This window comes from Danio aesculapii, chromosome 6 (assembly GCF_903798145.1).
Source record: "Danio aesculapii chromosome 6, fDanAes4.1, whole genome shotgun sequence".
In the NCBI taxonomy this organism is placed as follows: Eukaryota; Metazoa; Chordata; class Actinopteri; order Cypriniformes; family Danionidae; genus Danio; species Danio aesculapii.
This window is the reverse complement of record NC_079440.1, coordinates 62,995,579-63,019,538: the sequence shown is the minus strand read 5'-3', so window position 1 is coordinate 63,019,538 and position 23,960 is coordinate 62,995,579. Positions and strand designations below refer to the sequence as shown.

Here is a 23,960-nt window from a genome sequence, read left to right as displayed (position 1 = left end):
CTGAGAGATTGACCAGCACACACACACACACACCCACACACATACACGCACGCGCATACACACACACACACACACACACATTACTGTAAATATTTCTCCACTTCATCCATAATAGTCCACATCAGACTGTTCATTTACTGCTGTAATGAGATTTATAACCGAGCGTCGCTGTTCTTCTACAAACCCGTCTCTCTGCTAAAGGAATAAACACAAAGGAGCAACACCAGTGCTGCACGATCCTACAAAACTATGCAGTAATACTGTTGAGTGTTGCAATATTAATATTCCTTATGATATTCCCTGTAAAATGCTGCTGTTATTAGCGGTTTATATATCAGTTGTTGATGTAATGAGATGAAAATAAACCGCTGAGAGAGATTCTTCAGACTGAACCCCTGTGGAAACATTCAGTCTTTAAACACTCTGAGTGAGTGGAAACCTGGGGTCCGTTCTTTGTACATGCATTACTTTATTAGCTGGATTTGGTTCTTGACATGATCCAGGATCGTTTCGTTCTTCAAAACTCATCCGAGAGTTGTTGTCATAGCAACAGGTCTGGAGCAGCTCATTTCATATAAACAGGATTAGATCAGGTCTTTTCCAGCAAAGATAATACTGAAAGTATGAAGCCAATGCTAATATTTTCTTATAGTAGTAACCTATAGATTATATACACTTGGGGAAAAAAATTATATATATATATATATATATATATATATATATATATATATATATATATATATATATATATATATATATATATATATATATATATATATAGCTTCAGTTTAAAAATGTATAAATAAAACGTATGCAATCTGCACTCCAAACTGAAAGTCACAGGGTGTTTCTCCCTAAGGGGTTCAAAGAGAACATTTATTAATATGGACTTCTAGATACTAAGAAACTTGAATATGCGACTATAATACAGAAAATCTGCTCTAAATGTAAAACTAAATCAATTGCTAAATCCTCTTGACATGTGAAAGCTCAGAACAGAGGTGGAGAGTTACTGCACATCATATTTCACCAACCGTTCACTGTGAGTTTGATGTAATTTTGCTCACATGATTTCATTCATTCATTTCCTTTTCAGTTTAGTCCTTTTATTAATCTGGGGTCACCACAGCGGAATGAACCGCCAACTTATACAGCACTTTATACACAGCGGATGCCCTTCCAGCTGCAACCCATCACCGGGAAACATCCACACACACACCCATTCAAACTCATACACTACAGACAATTTAAGCAAACCCAATTCCCCTATTGCGCATGTGTTTGGACTGTGGGGGAAACCGGAGCACCTGGAGGAAACCCACACCAACACGATTTGGAGAACCCAGCTGAGGCTCGAACCAGCGACCTTCTTGCTGTGAGGTGAACGTGCTAACCACTGCGCCACCGTGTCACCTCTCACATGAATAATTAAATATTAATCAGATGATGTCATTACGCTGCTGTGCCGTCAGCCAATCGCTGCATTGCTGATCATGATTTGGAGGATCTATAGATCTGTCCTTCACAACACACACACACAGATCTCAGATCAGTTTATCCAGACACTTTAATCTGATTTACAGACTTGTTTGAAGAACCAAATTAGCCAGAGATCAGTTCAGAGATCAGAGATCAGATGAACAGATCCAGGATCTGCCGAATCATCTTAGATCATTTAAGCGTGGTATGAAGAACTGACCCCAGATATGCAGATATTCTGACTCTGATTGGCTGTAGTCATTCTCCTCTCTCGTCTCGACTCCGCCCATTAGTGTTTATGTTCAGCTCTGGGTTAATTCACTCCAGCCAATAACAGAACAGCAATTATTGTGAAGGCGGAGCTAAAGAAAGCACGGCCTCATCTGATTGGTTAAATTTAGGTAAACATTCAACACATAACATTAATATAATTGATCACGCGTGTCTGCGCCGCATATATTACATATAGTAATGATAAAGATAATCAGTGATAAAATGTGCAGCACTAATGAACATGAACGTATTGAACAGAGGAAAGGCCTGAATGTGCATTCAGTCAATGATCAGAAGCAGACGGAGAAGATTCACAGCATGTTTGGGTGTAAATTCTACCACTACCTCATGTTACCATAAAATGCGTGAGGCATTACACTGACAGGAAGTACGTCACATGACCACTGAGCACACATGGGTCACATGACCACCACTGGGATTTTCCACTGTTCACACACACACACACACACACACACACACACGGTTTTGTGGGATATTTCACATCTTCTCTGTTGCACTCAGTATGCACACTATATAGGGTAGTCGAGTATAACAGTATGCACACACACACACACACACACTCAGAGGAATTACTCTGTGCTTCACAAGCACACAAGTGTCTAGTGTGTGTGAACTATTGAGTTATCTGACAGTGCTGTACAGTCGAGCTCATGCAGTGTCCATCAGTCCATGTTTACTTTTGGCTTAAATAAAAGCGTTATGGCGGCACGGTGGCTCAGTGGTCAGCACGATGACCTCACAGCTAGAAGGTCGCTGGTTTGAGTCTCAGCTGGGTCAGTTGGTGTTTCTGTGTGGAGTTTGCATGTTCTCCCAGTGTTGGTGTGGGTTTCCTCCGGGTGCTCCGGTTTCCCCCACAGTCCAAACACATGCACTATAGGGGAACTGATCAACTCAACTGGCCATAGTGTGTGAGGGAATTAGGTGTATGGGTGTTTCCCAGTGCTGGGTTGCAGCTGGAAGGGCATCCGCTGTGTAAAACATATGCTGGATGAGTTGGCGGTTCATTCCGCTGTGGAGACCCCTGATGAATAAGTGACTAAGCTGAAGGAATATGAATGACTGATTCAGATGTCTATAATGCATTCTTTCTGGATAGTGTGTAAGGATATTATCCCCTATAGCTAGGCTCACACACATCACGTAAACAATGTTTTCTTCACAGCTGCTTTAAAATAATGTGCACTGTGAAAGTCAAGTCAAATCGATCCCAACGACCCGAGACACATCTGAGATGAAGAGCGTTCAGAAGCACATGACTGCAGACTGCAGACGCCATTACAGAACCAGAACACTGAGTCAAACACAGACCAGAGTCTTAAAGCAGGCAGAAGGGGTGATGTGTGGAGCACATTTACAGCTGTGAATCTGCCGTATCCCACCGGTCAACACTGCAGACACACACACACACACACACACACACACACACACACACACACACACACACACACACAGCAGCTGGACACGGTCAGCGTAACAGCAGCACAACCTGAGCAGCTCTCGCATCCACTGCTGAGTCACGGCTAAACTGCAGACGCGTCACCATGACAACCAGACAGCGGCCCGCAACACACACACACACACACACACACACACACACACATTCCACGGATACACCAGAGCTACTGATTACACTCAGGAGGAGGACAGACAGGCGGAGAGATGAAGAGACAGGAGAAATCCAGAGGACAGACAGACAGACAGACAGACAGACAGACAGACAGACAGCTCTCTGAAGATGAGCAGCTATATTTAGAGGCACTAGACTGACCCGACACTGACCACAAACAGAACAGCCTGAAGAAGAAGAACAGAGGAACTCATTCAAGGACACAACTCTGGATGAAACCACTGCAGCAACATGCAGCTGCAGGGAGAATCACACACACACACACACACACACGTGTCCAGATCTTGACTGGCGTGACTGGGCCAGTGAAATGTGTCACGGCGTGAATGAGATCTTTTCATTAGAGGAAGTGAGAGTTGAGCTGCTGAAGTTACGAACATCACGATCATCTTCCTGCTCCTGCTACAGGCCTGAACACATCTGGACTTCAGGAGATTCACCCTCACACACACCTGTTCACCATCAACACACCGCTGACCTCACACTAACTCTTCACTGTTCAGCTAGTTGTTTTTCCTCATGTTTGTTTGTGCTTAAATATTAAACTGTGTAAAATAATCTAATATTAAAGGGTCAGTTCACACAGACATCACCTTTCACCTGCTTCACACATCATGACTTTCTTCTGTTAAACGCTGAAGATATCTGGAAAAATGTTGGAAACCTGTAACCATCGACTGCTATAGTGTTGAGTAATCAAGTCAATGATTACAGCATTCTACAAAATATCTTCTTTTGTGTTTAACAGAAGAAAATACTCACACAGGTTTGGAAACACTCGAGGGAGATTACATTGTTTTGTGTGACCTGTCACTTTAAGTAAAAAGCAAATATCACACACACACACACACACACACATACACACACACACGCGCACGCACGCACGCACGCACACGCACGCGCACACACACACACACACACACACACACACACACACACACACACACACACACACACACACACACACACACTCCAGATGCTGATTTACCTGTCTTCATCCGCACCAGCAGAGGCAGCAAACGCCGCAGCATCAGCACCAGCGCCGCCGTCCTGTCCGAGCGCAGCCACAGCGTCCGCCGCAGTGTGTCCAACGAGGCCTGCCATTCCTCCAGCCGCCAGCCGAGGCAGTGCCAGCAGCGGGTGGTGCTGCAGGAGCAGGCGCTGGGCGTCCTCCAGCTGCGCCGCCGTCACGTACGAGGAGGGCAGCGCCGCTCTGGGCATCATGTGGAGCAGCGGCTGCAGGTTTGAAACCACAGAAGAGGAAGAAGATGATGTCGAGAGCTGGGCTGCAGCCGGCTGCGGCTCCGCGGTGATCCCCATCTGGGGCCGCGGGGACAGCGCAGGGAGACCTGGCATCCCGATGGGCAGCTGAGCAGCTCTGGGCGACACCGCAGTCTGAGCTGGAGGAATCTGAAGAGCGCCGGCCGCCATGGCTGCGTACTCCCCTGGAGGAAGGGCGCTCTGGGTGTTTGCAGGATAGCTGCTCTGTGCCTCGCTGTAGGGTCTCGGCGGAGCAGCCGAACTGTCCAGCAGGACCGTCTGAGGGCTGGCCTGCAGTGTGCCCGTGTGTGTGCCCACGCTGTACGCCTGCGGGACGTCCCCGCTGCCACTCAGAGTGCTGCCAGAAGAGCTACCGCTGGTGGTCTCGTGTTCGGACTGAATGATGCTCTCCACTGCCCTGTGAGCGGCTGATGTTGGGTCTCCAGGCGGAGCGTCTTTTTCATAATACTCCGTGCAGGTCCAGCGACCCTTCCGGAACGGCTCTGAGTTAGAGTCCAGCTTCACCACCCTGAAGCGGGAGGCGGTGGTGGCTGCGGTTTGGGTGGATGGAGGATTTACAGGGACTGTGGATGAGTCTGATGGAGCTGCGGACTCTACCGGAGCCGTTTGGACAGAGCGTCCAGTTTGCGCCGGAGCCTGCAGGACAGCAGGCACTGTTGAGGGCAGCGCCGCGGGTCGCCCCTGAACGGTCTTGTGGTGGTGGTGGTGGTGATGGTGGACCCCGTTGACCAGGTACCCTGTGTGCATCACTGGCTCATTAGGCGACGTGACCCCAGGGGTTTCACCACCGTGCAGACTGTTGAGCGTCTCCTCAGACGAGCTGCGCTCGGGGACGCCGGTGTCTGTGGCTCTGGAAACCGACACGTCCAGGATGTCGGAGGAGGACAGGTCCTCGGTGTGCGACTCATCCAGGTCGTCGTAGCTCTCCGTGTCGTCTGCGATGCTGTTGTTGGCGCTGGCGGACACCTGAGCGGGCAGCACGCTGGTGATCTGGAAGCCGCTCTTCTTCTTGACTTGCGTCCCGGCGCTTTGGATGCTGAGGCTGTGCGGCGGGTGGTGTGGCCCCGGGGACGAGGAGCCAGCCGGGGTCTGGTGGTCCTCTGAGGGCCCGGTGGCTCCGCTGCCCCTGCGGCCCGAGAACGCTGACGGGTGGGACATCCTCCTGGCTGGCTCACCACTGGAGTCAGCGTGATGCATCTGCTCTGATTTACACTAGTGAGGGTGTGAATGTAGTGAAGTGAGCACTGGAGCTGAGGAACACACTACAGCCCGTGCTGTGACGTCGACAGGAAAGCGCTCATAGTCCCCATCTGAAGAGTTGACCAGTCTCTGTGTTTATGATAAATAATGCTGGCTAACGTCAGCTAGCTCCTCGTTAACGTTAGCACAGTATACACATCAGCTGCTTAGCTGACAGCTAACTAACATGAACTCAGTCTTGACAGAATCACTGCCTCGGTGTGTGTGTGTGTGTGTGAGTGAGTCGCGTCAGATACAGCTCAAAGCCGGCTCATAAACGGACATAAACAGACGGAGATCTTCACCTCAGCGCCGCAGCCGCTGTCCGGGATCCATCATTACAGCGATCCGCGGCTCACACACACTCGCTGGCCGGCTTCAGAGCACTCTCTCCGGCTCTCTCTGCTCGCAGGCCGGGCTCCAGACGCTCAAATGGCTTCATTCGCAGGTTTGCTGTCTCATCCTGACCGTCTCATCACTGCTGAGCGCTATTAGCACGCTAACCGACGAGCTAGCAGCTGTGGTGACGCAGGCAGTGGGCGGGACCGTGTGCAGGACACGCCCATCACGAGCCGCTGATCGAGGATCAGAAATGATGCTGGTTCCCCTGAAGGAGCCGCAGCGGAGAAACTGATCTGAGAACAGCAGCAGCAGGCACTGACTGAAGAGCGACGCACTACGCAGGACCATTCATCAGTTCCGAAGACTCACTGTTATTATTCATATTAAAAACACACACTTTATTTAAAGCGCTTCTTATTTTAAAGATCAGACCCCAAACACACACACCATATCAACAAACATCATTAATAAAGAGAGATAGAATAATACATATAAATATCAATGAATAATAAACACCTGTAATGCGATGATACAGACAGTGCTCAGGTGTTCACCCCATTCAGAGAGTGAATATTGGTCATTTATATTTATGAGGCGCCGTGTAGGATTTAAATCAAACTTTGCTTATCAACACACACATAAACACGTGCATATACACCTATAAATTACTCGCATATACACCTATACTTTTAGATGGTCAAAACAACATATATGAAACTTGTGTATATACATATAAACTTGACACACGCATACACTCACACACACACGCACATACATATAAACTCCATTTATGCAAACACTACGACACACGCGCACATACATATATACTCCATCCATGCATACACACCCACACTAACACACGCACATACATATAAACTGCATCTATGCAAACACACCCACACACACGCACACATACATATAAACTGCATTTATGCAAACACACCCACACACACGCGCACATACATATAAACTGCATCTATGCAAACACACCCATATATAGTGACTTGTGTATATACATATATGCAAGTGATTTCATATGTGAGTGCGCATGAATTTTTCACTTTAAACGGAAGGTATTTCAGTATAACAGGAAGTTATCTCAGTTCATAAAAAATAAGTCATTTCAGTGTAAAAGTCACAGCCAAAACGAAATATATCATTATTTATAATTATAAGCCTGTATCAGGTAATTTTAATTAGCTGTGTTGTAGTGCAATCTATCCTATCTTCAAGCTTATGAAATATAAATGATGTGATTAATTGAGGTATTAGGTCTTTTGATTATTGAAAACATGACATGACTGCTCCAGCTAAATGTTTATTAAAATCCTAAAATAAATGAAAGCAGTAGGTTTAATCAATACACGGTCACACATGAAGTATATAATATTATTTATTATTAGAATAAATACATTGTTGTCTAATATGATTTTCTGTATGGTGTCGCAATCCTTAATGGGTTATTTTGGGTCCACACTTCAGTCCAGAATGTGGCAGGAATGCACATTGTTGGTTTGCCAGCTGCCATTAATCAGAAAATAAGATGAAGTAAGCTATTTTGCCACGTTTCTCCATTTGAATGACCATGATGAACAGTGATAGTGTTACCTTACAGACGCAACTAACATTTTGCGAAATGTTCTTGCTTCGCCGACTATAATAAGATCCATATCTAATTCAGTGGAGTCAAATGTGTCCCCTTCAGCTGAACTGCAAACAGAATCTGAATTGCGCAATTTGTTTCGCCATCAAGGCCCGCAGTTCAACACTGCGGTCACGCCATCTGCGGTTCAGAGAGAGACGGTCACGCTATCTGTGCTTTAAATTGTAGTGCGCGTCTACTCTGTGTTTTGCGGTAGACTAAAGACGCGTGTGTTTAATGCGCTGCAGTTTTATAATCTTGTTTCACTTTTATTCGCCTGACTATATCATCCTCATTGCAATTAACACAAGTAAATAAAGCACCGAAAAACGTCACGGCTATCAAGATCACTCTGAAATTCATGTTGATTTGCATGAGAAAAAAAATTACTTAATGCCTTCCGTTCACACTGAAAAGTTAACGCACATTCACATATAAATCACCTGCAAATATGCACAACTTTGTATACGTTTGTGTATCTTGTTTTGGATGTTTGCTCGACTGTTTAACGGGTGTTTATGCATGCTGGGAGTTGTATGTGTGTGGGTGTGTTTGCATAGATGGAGTATTTATGGATGTGCGTGTGTTAATGTGGGTGTGTTTGCCTAGATGGAGTATATATGGATGTGCGTGTGTTAATGTGGGTGTGTTTGCATAGATGGAGTATATATGATGTGCGTGTGTTAATGTGGGTGTGGCATGCGTGGATGGAGTTTATATGTATGTGCGTGTGTTAATGTGGGTGTGTTTGCATGGATGGAGTATATATGTATGTGCGCGTGTGTCGTAGTGTTTGCATAAATGGAGTTTATATGTATGTGCGTGTGTGTGTGTGAGTGTATGCGTGTGTCAAGTTTATATGTATATACACAATTTCATATATGTTGTTTTGAACATCTAAAAGTATAGGTGTATATGCGAGTAATTTATAGGTGTATATGCACGTGTTTATGTGTGTGTTGATAAGCAAAGTTTGATTTAAATCCTACACGGCGCCTCATATATATTAGTGCAGTTGAACAGAACAGAGTTATTAAACAGATATACTTATTAAAATAACATGTTAGTCACCAAAACATCTTTAGAAATATAAACCATTGCCTCTATTTAACATTTCTATTTAATATTTCCTCTAACATACACATTTGGGCTACTAATTATTGGAGTGTTTTAATCAGTTATTTTAGTTATATATAGATCATCCAGATTTCACTTCAGTATTAATCAGACTAATCTTATGAATATATGCACAAATATAATACTGTTGAAGTCAGAATTATTAGCCCCCCTGTTTATATTTCCCTTTAATTTTTTAATAATTCCCTTTTAATAATTTCTGTTTATCAGAGAGCAGATTTCTCCAACACATTTCTGCACATAACAGTGTTAATAACTCATCTCTAATAACTGATTTATTTTCTCTTTGTCATGATGACAGTAAATAATATTAGACTAGATATTCTTCAAGACACTTCTATACAGCTTAAAGTCACATTTAAAGGCTTAACTAGGTTAATTAGGGTAACTAGGCAGGTTAGGGTAATTAGGCAAGTTATTGTATAACGATGGTTTGTTCTGGAGACTATTGAAAACAAATATAGCTTAAAGAGGCTAATAATATTGAGCTTAAAATGGTGTTTAAACTATTAAAAACTGCTTTTATTCTAGCTGAAATAAAACAAATAAGACTTTCTCCAGAAGAACAAATATTATCAGACATACTGTGAACATTTCCTCAATCTGAGAAACATTTGGGAAATATTTACAACAGAAAAAATGCAAATGTGCACAAACACAAACATGCACAAATATTTCCATGCTACACATATTAACAAGATAATTATTATTGTTTAATTGTAAAATTTATTTTATATTTTTACCATTTTTATTATTTGTTTTTATTTCTCTTATAATTGTTTCTTTTATTCCTGTTTATGTAAAGCACTTTGAATTGCCACTGTGTATGAAATGTGCTATATAAATAAACTTACCTTGCCTTAATGATGTTATGACTGTGTTCATGAGGACCAGTAACACATTTTGTAAATGTTTTAGTGTATTATTTTCCACCATGTCTAATTAAAGACATTTTTATGAATTTATAATATTCTGTGCATTGAAAACAATTTCAAATCACTAAACCTGAAGCTTTTTACTAGTTTACAGAAATCATGCCTATACAATAAGCATTGTATTCACATACAATAATATACTATAATTTCAAAAATAAGTTTTAGTTCTCTCTTTCTCTGTATATATATTCATTCATTCATTTTCTTTTCAGCTTAGTCCCTTTATTCATCAGGGGTCTCCACAGCAGAATGAACCACCAACTATTCCAGCATATGTTTTACACAGCGGATGCCCTTCCAGCCGCAACCCAGTACTGGGAAACACTCATACACACTCATTCACACACACACTCTATACACTTCGGCCAGTTTAGTTCATCAATTCCCCTATAGCGCATGTGTTTGGACTGTGGGGGAAACCGGAGCACCCGGAGGAAACCCACACCAACACTGGGAAAACATGCAAACTCCACACAGAAACACCAACTGACCCAGCCGGGACTCAAACCAGAGACCTTCTCTTTCTCTCTCTATATATAAACAAATAAGTAAATGTAAAAAAGTAAACAAGACTGAGGAAAAAAAACAGCTTTATTATGATCCTGGAAAGCTCTTTTAATCTCTGCACATGAATATAATTAAACATAACGAATAGAAATGAAGATTGTTGTCTGCATTCATGCATTATAATAAAGCTCCATTACTCAATGGACCCGTCTGATGAGAAATACAACATTAAGATTAACTAATGTGTATAAAATACAGCCGCTCATCGTTACTTTATGACCATTAAATAATATTAAACAAATGTGTTAATGTGATTTACTAATGAGTAGTAATGGATTTCATAACTACTGTAGTTGACCACCGTTAGCTAATTACAGAACTATCTGCTAAAGCTTTAACACTTTGAGGATGCAAAAGATCATTTCACATTAAATAAAGACAACAGTCATGATTTACTGACGGAGCAGGCACTTCTGTGAGACGGCCAGCAGGAGGAGCCAACCTGAAGACCATGAGCAGAGATCACGTGTTCATTATGCAAATTAACCTGCAGATCCTCATTAATCAAGCTTTGACTGTAAAATAAACTCATTCATCACAGACGCTTCTCCAGCCAAACAGAAGATCAGGAAATGAAGACAGAGCCGTCACACACACTGATCTCTGACTGTCTGTGTGTGTGTCTTTATGAGTGTTCCGCTCCTCTTCTGCTCTCACTGACTCCAGATCAGTGTGTGTGTGGTCATGACTCTGAGCATCTGTGCTGTGATTGGCTGATGGGCTCCTCACACACACTGATTTCATTTCCATCTTTTCCAGCCAAACCGAAGAATCTGTTCCGGATGATGAAGCGAACACACTGCAGGACCACATTCCTCTCGTGCCGGATATCAGGAGCCAGCAACTGTGCGCGCACACACACACACACACACACACACACACACACACACACACATATATATATATATATATATATATATAAATAAATAAATACAATGAAAAGAGTCCAGTCTGAACACATTCAGTCACACCCGAGCAGTTGGACAGGTGTACCTAATAAAGTGGCCAGTGGGTGGATATAATGTGTGTGTGTGTGTGTACTCACCATCTCCAGCAGTGTTGGTGGTTGTCTCTGCAGTTCAGCTGGTTTACCGTGAGCTCCTCGACCTCCTCTGCCTCCTCTTCTTCCTCGTCCTCTATGTCGCTGTGCATGATGGGACTGTGGTGCTGTGTGCTGCGATGCTGTGTGTGTGTGCTGCGATGCTGTGTGTGTGTGCTGTGGTGCTGTGTGTGTGTGCTGTGGTGCTGTGTGTGTGTGCTGCGGTGCTGTGTGTGTGTGCTGCGGTGCTGTCAGGATGCTCTGGTTCGCCTGTAAGACCTGAGCAGCTTTGAGCAGTGGAGCATCTGTGAATCAAACACACATCTTCAGTGAATCGCTGAGTGATTCAAACACTGCTTCAGTGAACCATTTAGTGAATCAAACCCACACTTCAGTGAATCAAACCCACACTTCAGTGAGTCATTTAGTGAATCAAACGCACATCTTTAGTGAATTCCTGAGCGATTCAAACACTGCCTCAGTGAGTCACTCAGTGAATCAAACATACATCTTCAGTGAATCGCTGAGTGATTCAAACACTGCTTCAGCAAGTCACTCAGTGAATCAAACATACAGCTTCAGTGAGTCATTTAGTGAATCATACACACACTTCAGTGAGTCATTTAGTGAATCAAACCCACACTTCAGTGAGTCATTTAGTGAATCAAACATACAGCTTCAGTGATTCGCTCAGTGAATCTATCATAAACCTCCTGCAGTGTGTTTTTGCTCACCGTCCTCCTCCTCGCTGCCGCTGCTCTGCTCTCCATAGCTGGACATCAGGGATCCCAGTGCCGCTGTCACACTCCTGGGGGCGACAGTGAGCTTCTGAACACACTCGTCCTTATCAGAGTCTGCAGGAGGAAGATCCAGACAGTGAATCACGTCTGAGTGAATCAAACTCCAGAAGAGCTCAGAGATGTTGTGATGCTCTTGGACTCACAAGTATCTGATTACTAATAAAATAAAAGTAGCAGCATTTAAATGAATTCACAAACGTTGTCCAGTAGCCCGACACTGCTGTGAAGCGCTGCACTGTGACTCACTGACTTCATTCATTAGTTTGTTTTGGCGGTGCTCCTACACAAGAGATTTTGGTCGGATGTGTTGATGTTTAATCAATATTATTCTAATATAAGCGACTATGAGGGCGTCACGGTGGCCTCACAGCAAGAAGGTCTCTGGTTCGAGTTTTGTGTTGGTGTGGGTTTCCTCCAGGTGCTCCGGTTTCCCCCACAGTCCAAACACATGCGCTATAGGGGAACTGATGAACTAAACTGGTGTAGTGTATGAGTGTGTGTGTGGGAATTAGGTGTATGGGTGTTTCCCAGTACTGGGTTCCAGCTGGAAAGGCATCTGCTGTGTAAAACATAAGCTGGATTAGTTGACGGTTCATTCCGCTGTGGTGACCCTGATTAATAAAGGGACTAAGCAGAAGGAAAATGAATGAATGAAGTGACTATGAGATATTTTATTCAGGTTGTTTAATTCTACAGAAAACTTGGGAAGTGTATAATATATATATATAAGCTGCTTTTCCACTATCGTGCTGAATCATTCTTTAAGCCGAATCGTTCCATTCCGTGCTAAACCGGGTCAGACAGCACGGATACGGTTTCATTTTCCACAGTCATGCTGCAACAGAGCTCTTTGAACCGTTACACTAAACGCATCAGTGGTTGCCTTGGTAACACAATGTAAACGGCTCGCTTTCTTCAATTAAATTTAAATAAAAGCCTAAACTAGTTTTTTCATCTTCATAGAAGCCAAAGCAACCATGTGACTAAGCAGTGTTGTGCCGCGCTATCAAACAGGGGTGCTGAATATAGTACATGTCACAGCAGCGTATTGATTTAAAAGTCATAATGACCAAAATGTAACGTGATGATTGAAAATAATTGGAGCAGAAATAAATAATATATTTCAAATCTCTGAACATAACAGAACATTAAACCATGATAATGCAACACTAATAGTGCATTTGTATTATAGTGGCTGGAGTATATTTTTGGACAAGGCTTGAGCGGACACTTTCACTAATAAAAAATACAGCACTTAAAGTATTTAATTTTCAACAATCAATTAAATTACACAGCAGTTTTATATCAAAAGTTGATAATGATATCAAATATTGATGGTAAAATATAACTCTAAGCGATGGCTGTTATTTGTTTCAGTATTCAAACATTAAATAAGGAGTGCAGCAAGTGAATTAATAAACGAATATGAAACAACACATATACATACATATATATATATAGATATATCAGCATATAAAGCATTTAAAGGACTATTATATTAAGAAAAATGCTGCTCTTTTATCTTTGTATTTTTATTGTTTTATTTTCCTTATTTTAATTATTTTTGTCTTCATAATTAACTAACGAGCTGTTGGCAAATTCTTGCTTGACGTTTTAGAAAATGTTTGCGTAGCTGCCCAGTATATTAAAGCTCACAGAGAACTAAAGCACAGAAACATGCTACACCCCCCATAAATGTCCACCTGATGTATAACTGGATCATATAATGGCCTGTAGCTGAATGATGAAAATGGCTCATTTTATTTTTATAAATCATTTGTCAAATCCTAGTGATATTTTTTGGAGTAAAGCAATACCGACATTCAAGAATCCATATTTAATTAATTCCTTCACTCATTTGACTTGTTTATTAGTGCATATATAGGCTATAATATAAATCATACAACAGTACTTTGGACAGCTACAGTGCCACTCTGTAAAGCTTTCAAGCAGAGTCCAAAAAAAATATACAAAGAGTTGACTGTAGACTTTTGGACAGCCGACATTACAACATGCCGTAACCGTCCTGTAGGTGGTCTCGCTGGTATTATATTAACAAGCCGTCTGGGCTTTGAATTAAAAACAACAGTTATTTCCTCCAGACTCTGCAAGTTCGTGTTCCATGAATATAGCGATGTTGTTGGGGAATTTGGACATCGATGATGTTAAGCGTGTCTTTATTCGCTTTACTCGATGTGCAGCAGGAAAATAAAGTCTTTCAGCAGCACATGCAGTCGCAGGTAAAGTTCTCTCCCGGATCAGAGAGAGTTTAGTGCTAGCAAATATATTTTTCTATACAGCACTGCGTGCAATAAACTCAGGCGAATTAAAGGTGTCATTGCCTAATGTCAATCAAATGAATCAAACTCTAGCCACGAACAAAACAATAGGCTGTTTTATTATTTCTAAGAATTTAGATGAAGGGTTAGTAACTATACAATGAAATAACTTTAATGAGGAGTTATTCCCTTCTCTGCCAGAGACTGCTCTATAGTTTTAAAACCCTTTTCACACTGTATGGTTTAGACCTGGATCATTTATTTTATATTTAATGTAGTGTTCTTTACTTGTGGATGTCTGATGACTAGCACGTTTCCGCTGAGCTAGCTGTGGTAGTTTGGCAACAGAGCCATGATATCAACACAGAATCTGTCAGCACAGTTCAGCATGGTTGTCTAACCGTGTTGAGAACTCCGGGCCGAGAACGGTTTGTAATCGTGCCGGGCCGTTCCAGGCTCAGTGGAGAAACAACTGTAACATACCCAAGTGTTGTTAGAACGATTCGGCAGGATAGTGGAAAAGCAGCTATATATATATATATAGTGAATGTTTTCTGTTAAGCACGGTTCATATTCATAAGTTCAGTGGCTCTAAACCCTTTTCATTATTTATTCAGAATTGATCATGACTGATATTTGGAAAGCATCCAGAACTCTATTATTATATCATACGTCTCATTAGGGTGGGACTTTAGTGCATTTGGTTCTATTTGTTACCCTGCTGGTGTTTGTTTTGGAGTATATTTCTGTCTCATAATGTAATTGATTTGTTTCCTGTGTCTGTGTTTATGACTGTATTTCTCCTGAATGAATAAACGGTTGTGATGTTGTACTGACCGGCTTCACTGTCGGCCAGCGCTGCGAGTGGGTCTCTGTCCTCATGCTGCCGTTTCCCCAGACTGGACCCCCGGCCCCGTTGTGGACCCCCGCGGCCCCTGAAACGCCTGCACACACCATCCATACACCACACATTACTGCTGCTGTCCACCGATTGGCTGTTCCTGTTCTATCATACACACCTACTCCATTTCACAGGTTTTGCAGAGTACTATTAATGTAGCCTTGACCTTTTCTGCCTTATTATTTACCTCAAGCAAAGAGTCACAGAGAGTTTGAAAGGCATTATACAAATAAACATTACTATAGTTAAACTTAGTACAGTGAAGTAGAGGTGTAAGACGCTGATTATAATTCATAGTTAATGAACCTGTTATTATGAGCCTATTATAAGCAGATAATACCCCGGTTTATTTAGAAGACATGAGGTTTTCTTGAACATCGTTGAATGTGATATTGATTCAGTTTAATAAAGGATTAATAAACCAGAAGTTCATGTTGAGAAAGCCACATTTCAGTCTGTATTTATGGTTTCATCAATGAAAACAGTTCAAACCAATCCACATTTGAATCAAAGAATCACTGAATCAAATTACTCATTCAGAAAAGGATTCATTGAGGAAGACACAAATGTTTTGCTCTGACGATTCATACAGAAACACTTCAAACAAACAAAGCCAGAGTGAATAATTCATTCATTCATTCATTCATTCATTCATTCATTCATCGAGTCTCTTGCTTGTACAGTTCAAACAAATCCACATTAGTTTCTTTCTGAATGAATCAATTTCTGAAAGAATCACTGAATCAAATTATTCATTCAGAAAAGGATTCATTGAGGAAGACACAAGTGTTTTGCTCAGACGATTCATACAGAAACACGTCAAACAAACAAAACCAGAGTGAATAATTCATTCATTCATTCATTGAGTCTCTTGCTTGTACAGTTCAAGCTAAGCCACATTTGTGTGTCTTTCTAATTGCATCGATTTCCAAATAAATCAGTGAATCAAATAATTAATTAAGGCACAGATTCATTCAGGAAGACTTGAATGTTTTGTTCTGGCTTTGTTAGTTTGAACTGTTTCTGAATGAATCATAAGAGTCAATGATTCATTCATTGAGTCTATTTGCTTGTACAGAAATCATCCATTAGGAATGAATCATCTGAGTGAATGAATCACTCACTGAGACAGGGACTTGCACACTAGTAGTGGTGGATTTACACTCATATTTATTAACCCATGATGGACTAAAGCAGCACAGAAACACACACACACACACAAACACGCACACACACGCGCACACACACGCGCGCACGCACACACACGCACACACACACACACACACACACACACACTAATGTAATAAATATAAAATACAATTAAAATAAATGTGTTTTAATGTGAGCTAGGCGGCACGGTGGTGCAGTGGGTAGCACTGTTGCCTCACAGCAAGAAGGTCGCTGGTTCGAGCCCCGGCTGTGTTTCTGTGTGGAGTTTGCATGTTCTCCCCGTGTTGGTGTGGGTTTCCTCCGGGTGCTCCGGTTTAACTCACAGTCCAAAAAAACATGTGGTACAGGGGAACTTGGTAGGCTAAATTTACCGTAGTGTATGTGTGTGTGTGTGTGTGTGTGTGTGTGTGTGTATATATGGATGTTTTCCAGTCATGAGATGAAACATATGCTGGAAAAAGTTGGCGGTTCATTCCGCTGTGGCGATGCCAGATTTATAAAGGGACTAAGCGGAATAGAAAATGAATGAATGAATAATATGAGCTGAGAAACAGACCCGAACTGTGGCGTCTCCAGCACGTCTCCACGCTGCTCCTTCACCTCCATCAGCTTCTGCTTCTTCTCCACGTTTCTCAGCGTCGGGTAATTTCTGCACACAACACACACTTCACTACAGTGCTTTACACCTTTACAAACATCTAACTAAAGCATTTTTAAGAACTTCCCAGCTGCATTTTCTACATATTTCCAGAGTTAAATCCCATTATATCAGACACTACGTCAGGTTATATTCCAAAAAACTTTGTGATGGCATGTTTTCCTCAATCCATTTACTCAACCCATATCCCACCAACGGAGACGCTTCAGTTTACATCCCTTGTTTGCCATTAAATCCTAATCTAATCATGACCAACTATACATCATCTGAACAGTCCAAGTCTTCTGAATACATATACTTCCATATCATTTCTGTTACGCAGGAAGAGTGATCGATTAAAACAGATTTACTGTCACCCTTCAACTCTTGTGGGACCGTTTGCATGTTAAAATACAGCAGTCATGACAAACTGTGTCATTTAAGAAGCTTAAGATGTCTAGTTTGCATATCTGGTGACTGATGTTTGATGCGTATTAGTGAGCATCAGTTATTTATTTATCTGCAACAAAAATACTGGTCATAAAGCATTACTCTGCTACAGCAATCCATGTGCAATATTGTTTAGATGATTATTAGAGACTAAATTCAAACTAAACACCACCAACATGCCCATACTACTCTAGAAATCATGTCAAGTGTGAAACAACACAGCTCATATTCGTTCAGTTCTTATTTATATGGTCACTAATGGAAACAGGTGGTGATGTGTGCTACTGCAGCCAAACTAAATACTACACTGTAAAACCCAACAACTGTATCAAATGATGAGTGTCGTTAACTTAAAATCGACTGAAAGTTAATTTTACTCATTTGAAGAGTTCTGAACTCAGTGTTGTAGGTAAATACCTCATCAACTTAAATAGAGTAAGTTCACAGCACTCACAGATTAGTTTAACTCAAATGGTTTGTAGCAATCGGTTTGAGTTGCCTTAATTTATTGAATTTAACAGTACTCAGTTGGTTTGAGTTCTCTTCATTTATTGGGTTATATGGTGCTTAAATTGCTTTGTTTACGCAAATGGATTAAGTTCCCAGTACTCATTAGGATGAGTTTTTTTTAACTCAAATGGTTTGTAGCAATCGGTTTCCTCAAATGGTTTGAGTTGCCTTAACTGTTTGTGTTTTAGTGTACTGAAAGCTCAATTTTGGAGATATCAACTCAAATTCAGAATGCCATGTGTGCAGATACTCATCTTTGATTTTCTGACCATTTTAGGCTAAAATATGTTTGGTAAAACTCACGTTTTCTGTATTATAAAAACACATTTACTGTTTCATTATTATCATAAAAAGGCACGTTACATTTATTTTATTGAACTTTCTGATCTTTTTCAACATGAGTGTGTGTATGAGTGTGTGTATGTGAGTGTGTGTGTATGGACCTGCGGCGCTCCTCTCTCCACCTCCTGATGTCCTCCTCGGTCTCCAGCTTGATCCTCTTAGCTCCTGCAGTGTGATTCTGATGAAGACAGCAGCAGGTCAGTGTTGATTACAGTCAGCAGTGCTCATATACAGCATCTGCAGCTACAGCTATCATCACACACACTTCTGTCTATGCTTACTTCTTAAACAACAACAGCTCACATCTTCAACTTTCGTCTTTAAAACCTTTATTTTTATAGGACCAAAAATATGGAGCAAAATCTCTGAGGAATATCTCCAGTAGCTTGTAGAATCTATGCTATGAAGGATTAAGGCAGTTCTGAAGGCAAAAAGGGTCCAACCCGGTTCTAGTAAGGTGTACCTAATAAAGTGGCCAGTGAGTGTGTATGTATGTGTATATATATATAAATAATGAATGTTTTCTGTTAACCAAGTTTCATATTCATAAATAATAGTTTAGTAGTTTACTGTTGATGTTTTTTTTGAGGAAATGACAAATATATATATATGAGATCTTTAAAGCTGCTCTGAAACTGTACGATTAACACTCACGTTCCTCCAGTGGATCTTCACCAGCTTCTCATGAGCTGAAAACTGACAGTCTGGAACTGAACACTGGGAAGAGGAGATCATGATGAGCTTCAGCTTCACTCACTCACTCACTCACTCACTCACTCACTCACACTCACACTCACACTCACACTCACACTCACACTCACACTCACACTCACACTCACACTCACACACACACACTCACACACACACGCTGATGATGATGTTGTTGATATTCACCTTGACGTGCTGTGCGATGTGCTCCTCATATTTGTCCTGAGTTTTGAATCCTCGATCACAGGAGTCACAGAAATGACTGAACTCTGGCTGCTTCTGCTGCTTCTGTTTAGAGGAGGAACTGCATCACATATGACTGCGCACGATAGATAGCATGATAGATGACTGCGAGACCAACTCAAACATTGAAACACACACAGACACACAGAGAAACACACACTGATACATACAGTCAAATGAAGAAACAGACACACTCATTCAAACACAGAAAAAACACACACACCTGGGGCCTGTTGCATGAACCAAGCTTAGAGATAAAGCCAGGCTTATTTTGGCTAGTCAGGTTTATTAATGGCGGATTCGGTTTCATAAATCAAATTGATGATAGTTAACTCAGTTACTCTGGCAACTTATTCTGGGAAACTAGCCTGGTCCAGGGCAGGCTAACTCTCAGGCTTAAGTCTTAAGTTTAATCAAAGTAATGTTCATTTGATGCTATTTTAATTCACTTAACCTCTTAATAATGAATAAAACTTCAGCCACTTAATAGTGTATGTGTATATATATATAAGCAATTCCAGCACTATGGATGTGACATTTGCAGTAAAATCTCAGAATATAAATAGACAGAGGATGAATATGTTAACATGAAACATCTCTTTATATATTTTAAAGAGCCCATATTATGGGTTTTTGAAAATGCCCTTCCATGTAGTGTGTATCACAGCTCTAAGTGAAGTGAAATATCCAGCTAAGGCTTAAATCTGTAAGTGTACAGTGTTTAAAACTATTGATTCATCTATAAAAGAGTCGACTCATAGTGCTTCAACTGAGTCGTCTTGATAACGAGTCATTAGGTGTTTCGCGATGACGCGGCTACGAAACACAAGCCTCACCAGTAGTTACGCGCGCAAACCAGGGAGATTTGAAACCTGCGGCCCCGCCCACTAACACAGAAAAAACACTAGACACACACACACAGACGCCGCCGGTCCAATGAAGTCACGCTGTGCTCAGATGGATAATATTGACAGTCTCTACCCAAAGCAGGCTGTCATTGGTCCAATCAGCGCAGATTAGCTTCGCGCTGAGGAGGGGTTTGGGAACAAATGAATCGCTGAACGATTCATTTGGGAGTCGCTGGGATAATTAGGTAAAAATAAATGCAGATTATAAGACCATCAAAGTGTTGTTTGACCTTGCATGCATATTAGACTGTTGTTGGAGACCCTTACAACCTAAATATGACCCTATTTCATGTAGAATATGGACTCTTTAAAACAAGTAGCCACAGAGTTATGGGAGCAGAAAAATATCAATCTGTAAACATGTTTTATACTTTAAATGAGGAAGATAAACATGCGTTTTGGATGTGACAAAAAAAGTCTTGTGAGTTTACAGTCTACAACATGCTTTGTACAAATACAGTGAATTAAACAGCACAACCCCAAACCACCGATGCTACTCAAAATGAGAGGAGTCGGCTCTCTATAGAACAAACAGGATTGACTATTTTATTTGAGACTTTTGCATTTATGAGGAAAAAGTGTCGATATAAATGTGACATCTCTCCGTTATGGATGTGACAAATATATATATATACATACATATTCACACACCAAACACCTCTAATAGAAGAATAATATATTTAAATTCAGAAAGTTATTGCAAACAAAACAACCACAAACTACAACATTTCAACTCCATCTTTATTTTTGTTTGTTTTTGTTGATTTTTTTTCCTGTTTGTTAAATTTTATTTAATATTTTCCATTAAATGTTAATTCAGGTGTATTAATCTTTGGACTGTGATCTGAGTTTATTTTTGTTAGATTAGTTTCAAATTTTGCTTTGGTACTGAATAATATAATGTTTATGCACAAAGATATTCTTGTAAATTAATGTAGAAAATATTAATTTAAGAGAGAGATGTGAGGATTGTGATCTGGGCTGACCAGTAGCCTCACTTTAATATAAAGATATTTTGCCACGGGGCTCGGGGAACACATTTGTTAAAGTGAAAGCAGCTATTTGCAGCGGTTTCAGGAGCAAATTAAAAATGGCAGCGTGCACAGGTCTTCAGAGCCATTCTTTTAAACTTAATGTGCTGATGATAAGCCTGTTTTGAATGTTACAGTGAACCAGCAATGCATTAAAACTTTTTCTTGCATGCAACACTTGGTGATAAGAGCTTCTTCTCTTTCTCTTGTGCGCAAGCAGAATTTCATTGTATCGTGACAAACATTTAATTTAAGGTTAATAGGCCTAAATAATGGCCTATATTTAAAAATCTGCAGTTTCCTGTCAGCCTTTTCTCTTGCTTTGTTTATGATTGTTATGTTTAAATGATTATATATTTGAACTTAATAATAAATCACTGGCTCGCTGTGAACAGCAGAGTCTCATTTCAGAGCTCTTTCAGTTCTCATGATAGCACACAACAAAATCAATGCATCTATGCTCCAGCTTCAGGGTTTCAGGACAGAAACATGCACGAGCAGTTCTCTAGATTACTTCAACTCAACTCAGGTTAGTCAGGTCTAATGATCTTCAACTTGCTGTGATGGAACCAGTTGAAGCGTGGACGTTTAGTTCGGCTCATTGGAGTCAGGGTTTGACTTTAATCCTGCTTTTCTAAAGCACTTTTATAAAACAGCCCCTGCACAAAAAACATACACCGACAAACACACACACACACACGCTGAAATGCAGAAACACGCACACACACACCTAAACAAAAACACACACACACACGCTGAAATGCAGAAACACGCACACACACACCTAAACAAAAACACACACACACACGCTGAAATGCAGAAACACGCACACACACACACACCTAAACAAAAACACAGACACACACGCTGAAATGCAGAAACACACACACACACACACACACACACACCTACACAAAAACACAGACACATCCGCTGAAATGCAGAAACACACACAATCAAACACAGAAAAACACACACAGAGAAAGAAACACATACACAAACCCTGACTCAAAAACACACAAAACAAACACACAAAAACAGAAACACAAATCAGCATAAAGAGAGTGTATTTGTGTGTGTTCACCTTTTTCCCCCAGTGCTGCTGCATGGAGCCCTGCCAGCCCTCATGATGATGATGATGATGGAGATGATTATTATGATGAGCTGAGGGAGAAACACACACACACACACACACACACACACACACACACACACATCATCATCATCATCATCACTGCAATACTCCATCAGTCAGTGCCCTGTTACACACACTGTTCCTGTCTTTATGCCAATAGTATCTGGATGCAGCCTTTATGATGCAAGCTGAGACTGCATCTCTAAGTGACGCAATGTCAGACACGATGTACTCAATGGAGTGAGTGACGTCACTGTGAGGGGCGGGGTTAGGTGAGCCCATTATAAAGCATTGGATGCAGCTCATACTCGCATCCAGACGCCTCCTCCTATAACCCCACGCGGGTTTATATTGCAGCTTTTATTTCTTCTATTAAAGAAGGGAAAAATTAGAGGAAAAAATAAACTAAAGGAGAGAGAGGAAGGGAAAGAAAAGAAGTTAAATAAATAAATAAATAAATAATGTGGCAAATAAATGTGCATTTGAGTAGAGTTATGGTTAGAATCTGAGTGTGAACATGCAGTGACACGCATCTCTTCAACAGCATTTCAACATTGACATTAATATCTCTTGTTCAAACCCATTATGAAGAGCAGCTACGCGAATGAATACACATAGACTAATTAATTACACACATCAGCTATTCGGGGAGGACACTACACACTGTATAACTGCAGATTAACTGTGTATATATATAAAGTCCGCCCAAACTATCCGGGTTTTTACTTTAATGTGCACCTTCTGTAAAGCTGCTCTTAAACTACAGCTATAATGAAAGGTTTCTCCACAAGAGTAAGTTATCCAGCAGTGTGTACCTGCGCGGGGCTGTGCGGCTCTGTGTCCGCCTCTGGAGCTCCACACCCCGGGCTCCGGCTGGCTCCAGCTCCAGTCTCGGGCCGCCTGGAAGGCTCTGGAGCTCTGCTGAGGCTCCGCGCTGAAGTCCGGCGGGGGCAGGCGCTGCTGCTGCCCGCTCATGGCGACGCTTCTCGGTGTTAAACTTCACAGCGGTTCAACAGAGAGTCACACACTCATATAAACAAACATGTGCTGCGGAAACATGCAGCGCTGAACACGTGTGTGTGTGTGTGCGCTCTCCGATACGTCACTTCCGACATGCGCTGAGCTCGTCCTGCTGGATGACGTATAAATATGCAATTATAATATAAGCCAATAACTGTAAAATTACACGGTGGCATCAAGAAGGTTGCTGGTTTGAGTCCCGGCTGGGTCAGTGTGTGTTTCTGTGTGGAGTTTGCATGTTCTC

The 23,960-nt window shown here is 41.5% G+C and overlaps 2 protein-coding genes across 3 annotated transcripts in view; both read right to left on the bottom strand.

The window, feature by feature from the left end:
- zgc:65895 (uncharacterized protein LOC393546 homolog) overlaps positions 1-6,456 on the bottom strand; it is a 16,128-nt gene extending 9,672 nt beyond the window's left edge. The window contains exon 1 of the mRNA XM_056460705.1: positions 4,389-6,456. Within this exon, the coding sequence (XP_056316680.1) occupies positions 4,389-5,878 (1,490 nt within the window). The 5' untranslated portion in view covers positions 5,879-6,456. The remainder of the gene's footprint in view (positions 1-4,388) is intronic.
- Positions 6,457-10,549: 4,093 nt separating this feature from the next.
- Positions 10,550-23,780, bottom strand: nufip1 (nuclear FMR1 interacting protein 1). Of its 2 annotated transcripts, none has more exons than XM_056460703.1 (10): positions 23,512-23,780; positions 22,646-22,725; positions 19,566-19,667; positions 19,326-19,388; positions 18,773-18,849; positions 17,289-17,381; positions 15,499-15,605; positions 12,317-12,436; positions 11,589-11,887; positions 10,550-11,387 (listed from the first exon to the last, which is right to left on the bottom strand). In XM_056460703.1, exons 1-10 carry the CDS (start codon positions 23,669-23,671, stop codon positions 11,226-11,228), a joined length of 1,263 nt encoding a protein of 420 aa, XP_056316678.1. In that variant the 5' UTR covers positions 23,672-23,780; the 3' UTR covers positions 10,550-11,225. The 2 variants fall into 2 exon arrangements, with proteins under 2 accessions (XP_056316678.1, XP_056316679.1); XM_056460704.1 differs by having other exon boundaries at positions 11,589-11,888; positions 12,321-12,436.
- Positions 23,781-23,960: the final 180 nt, after the last annotated feature.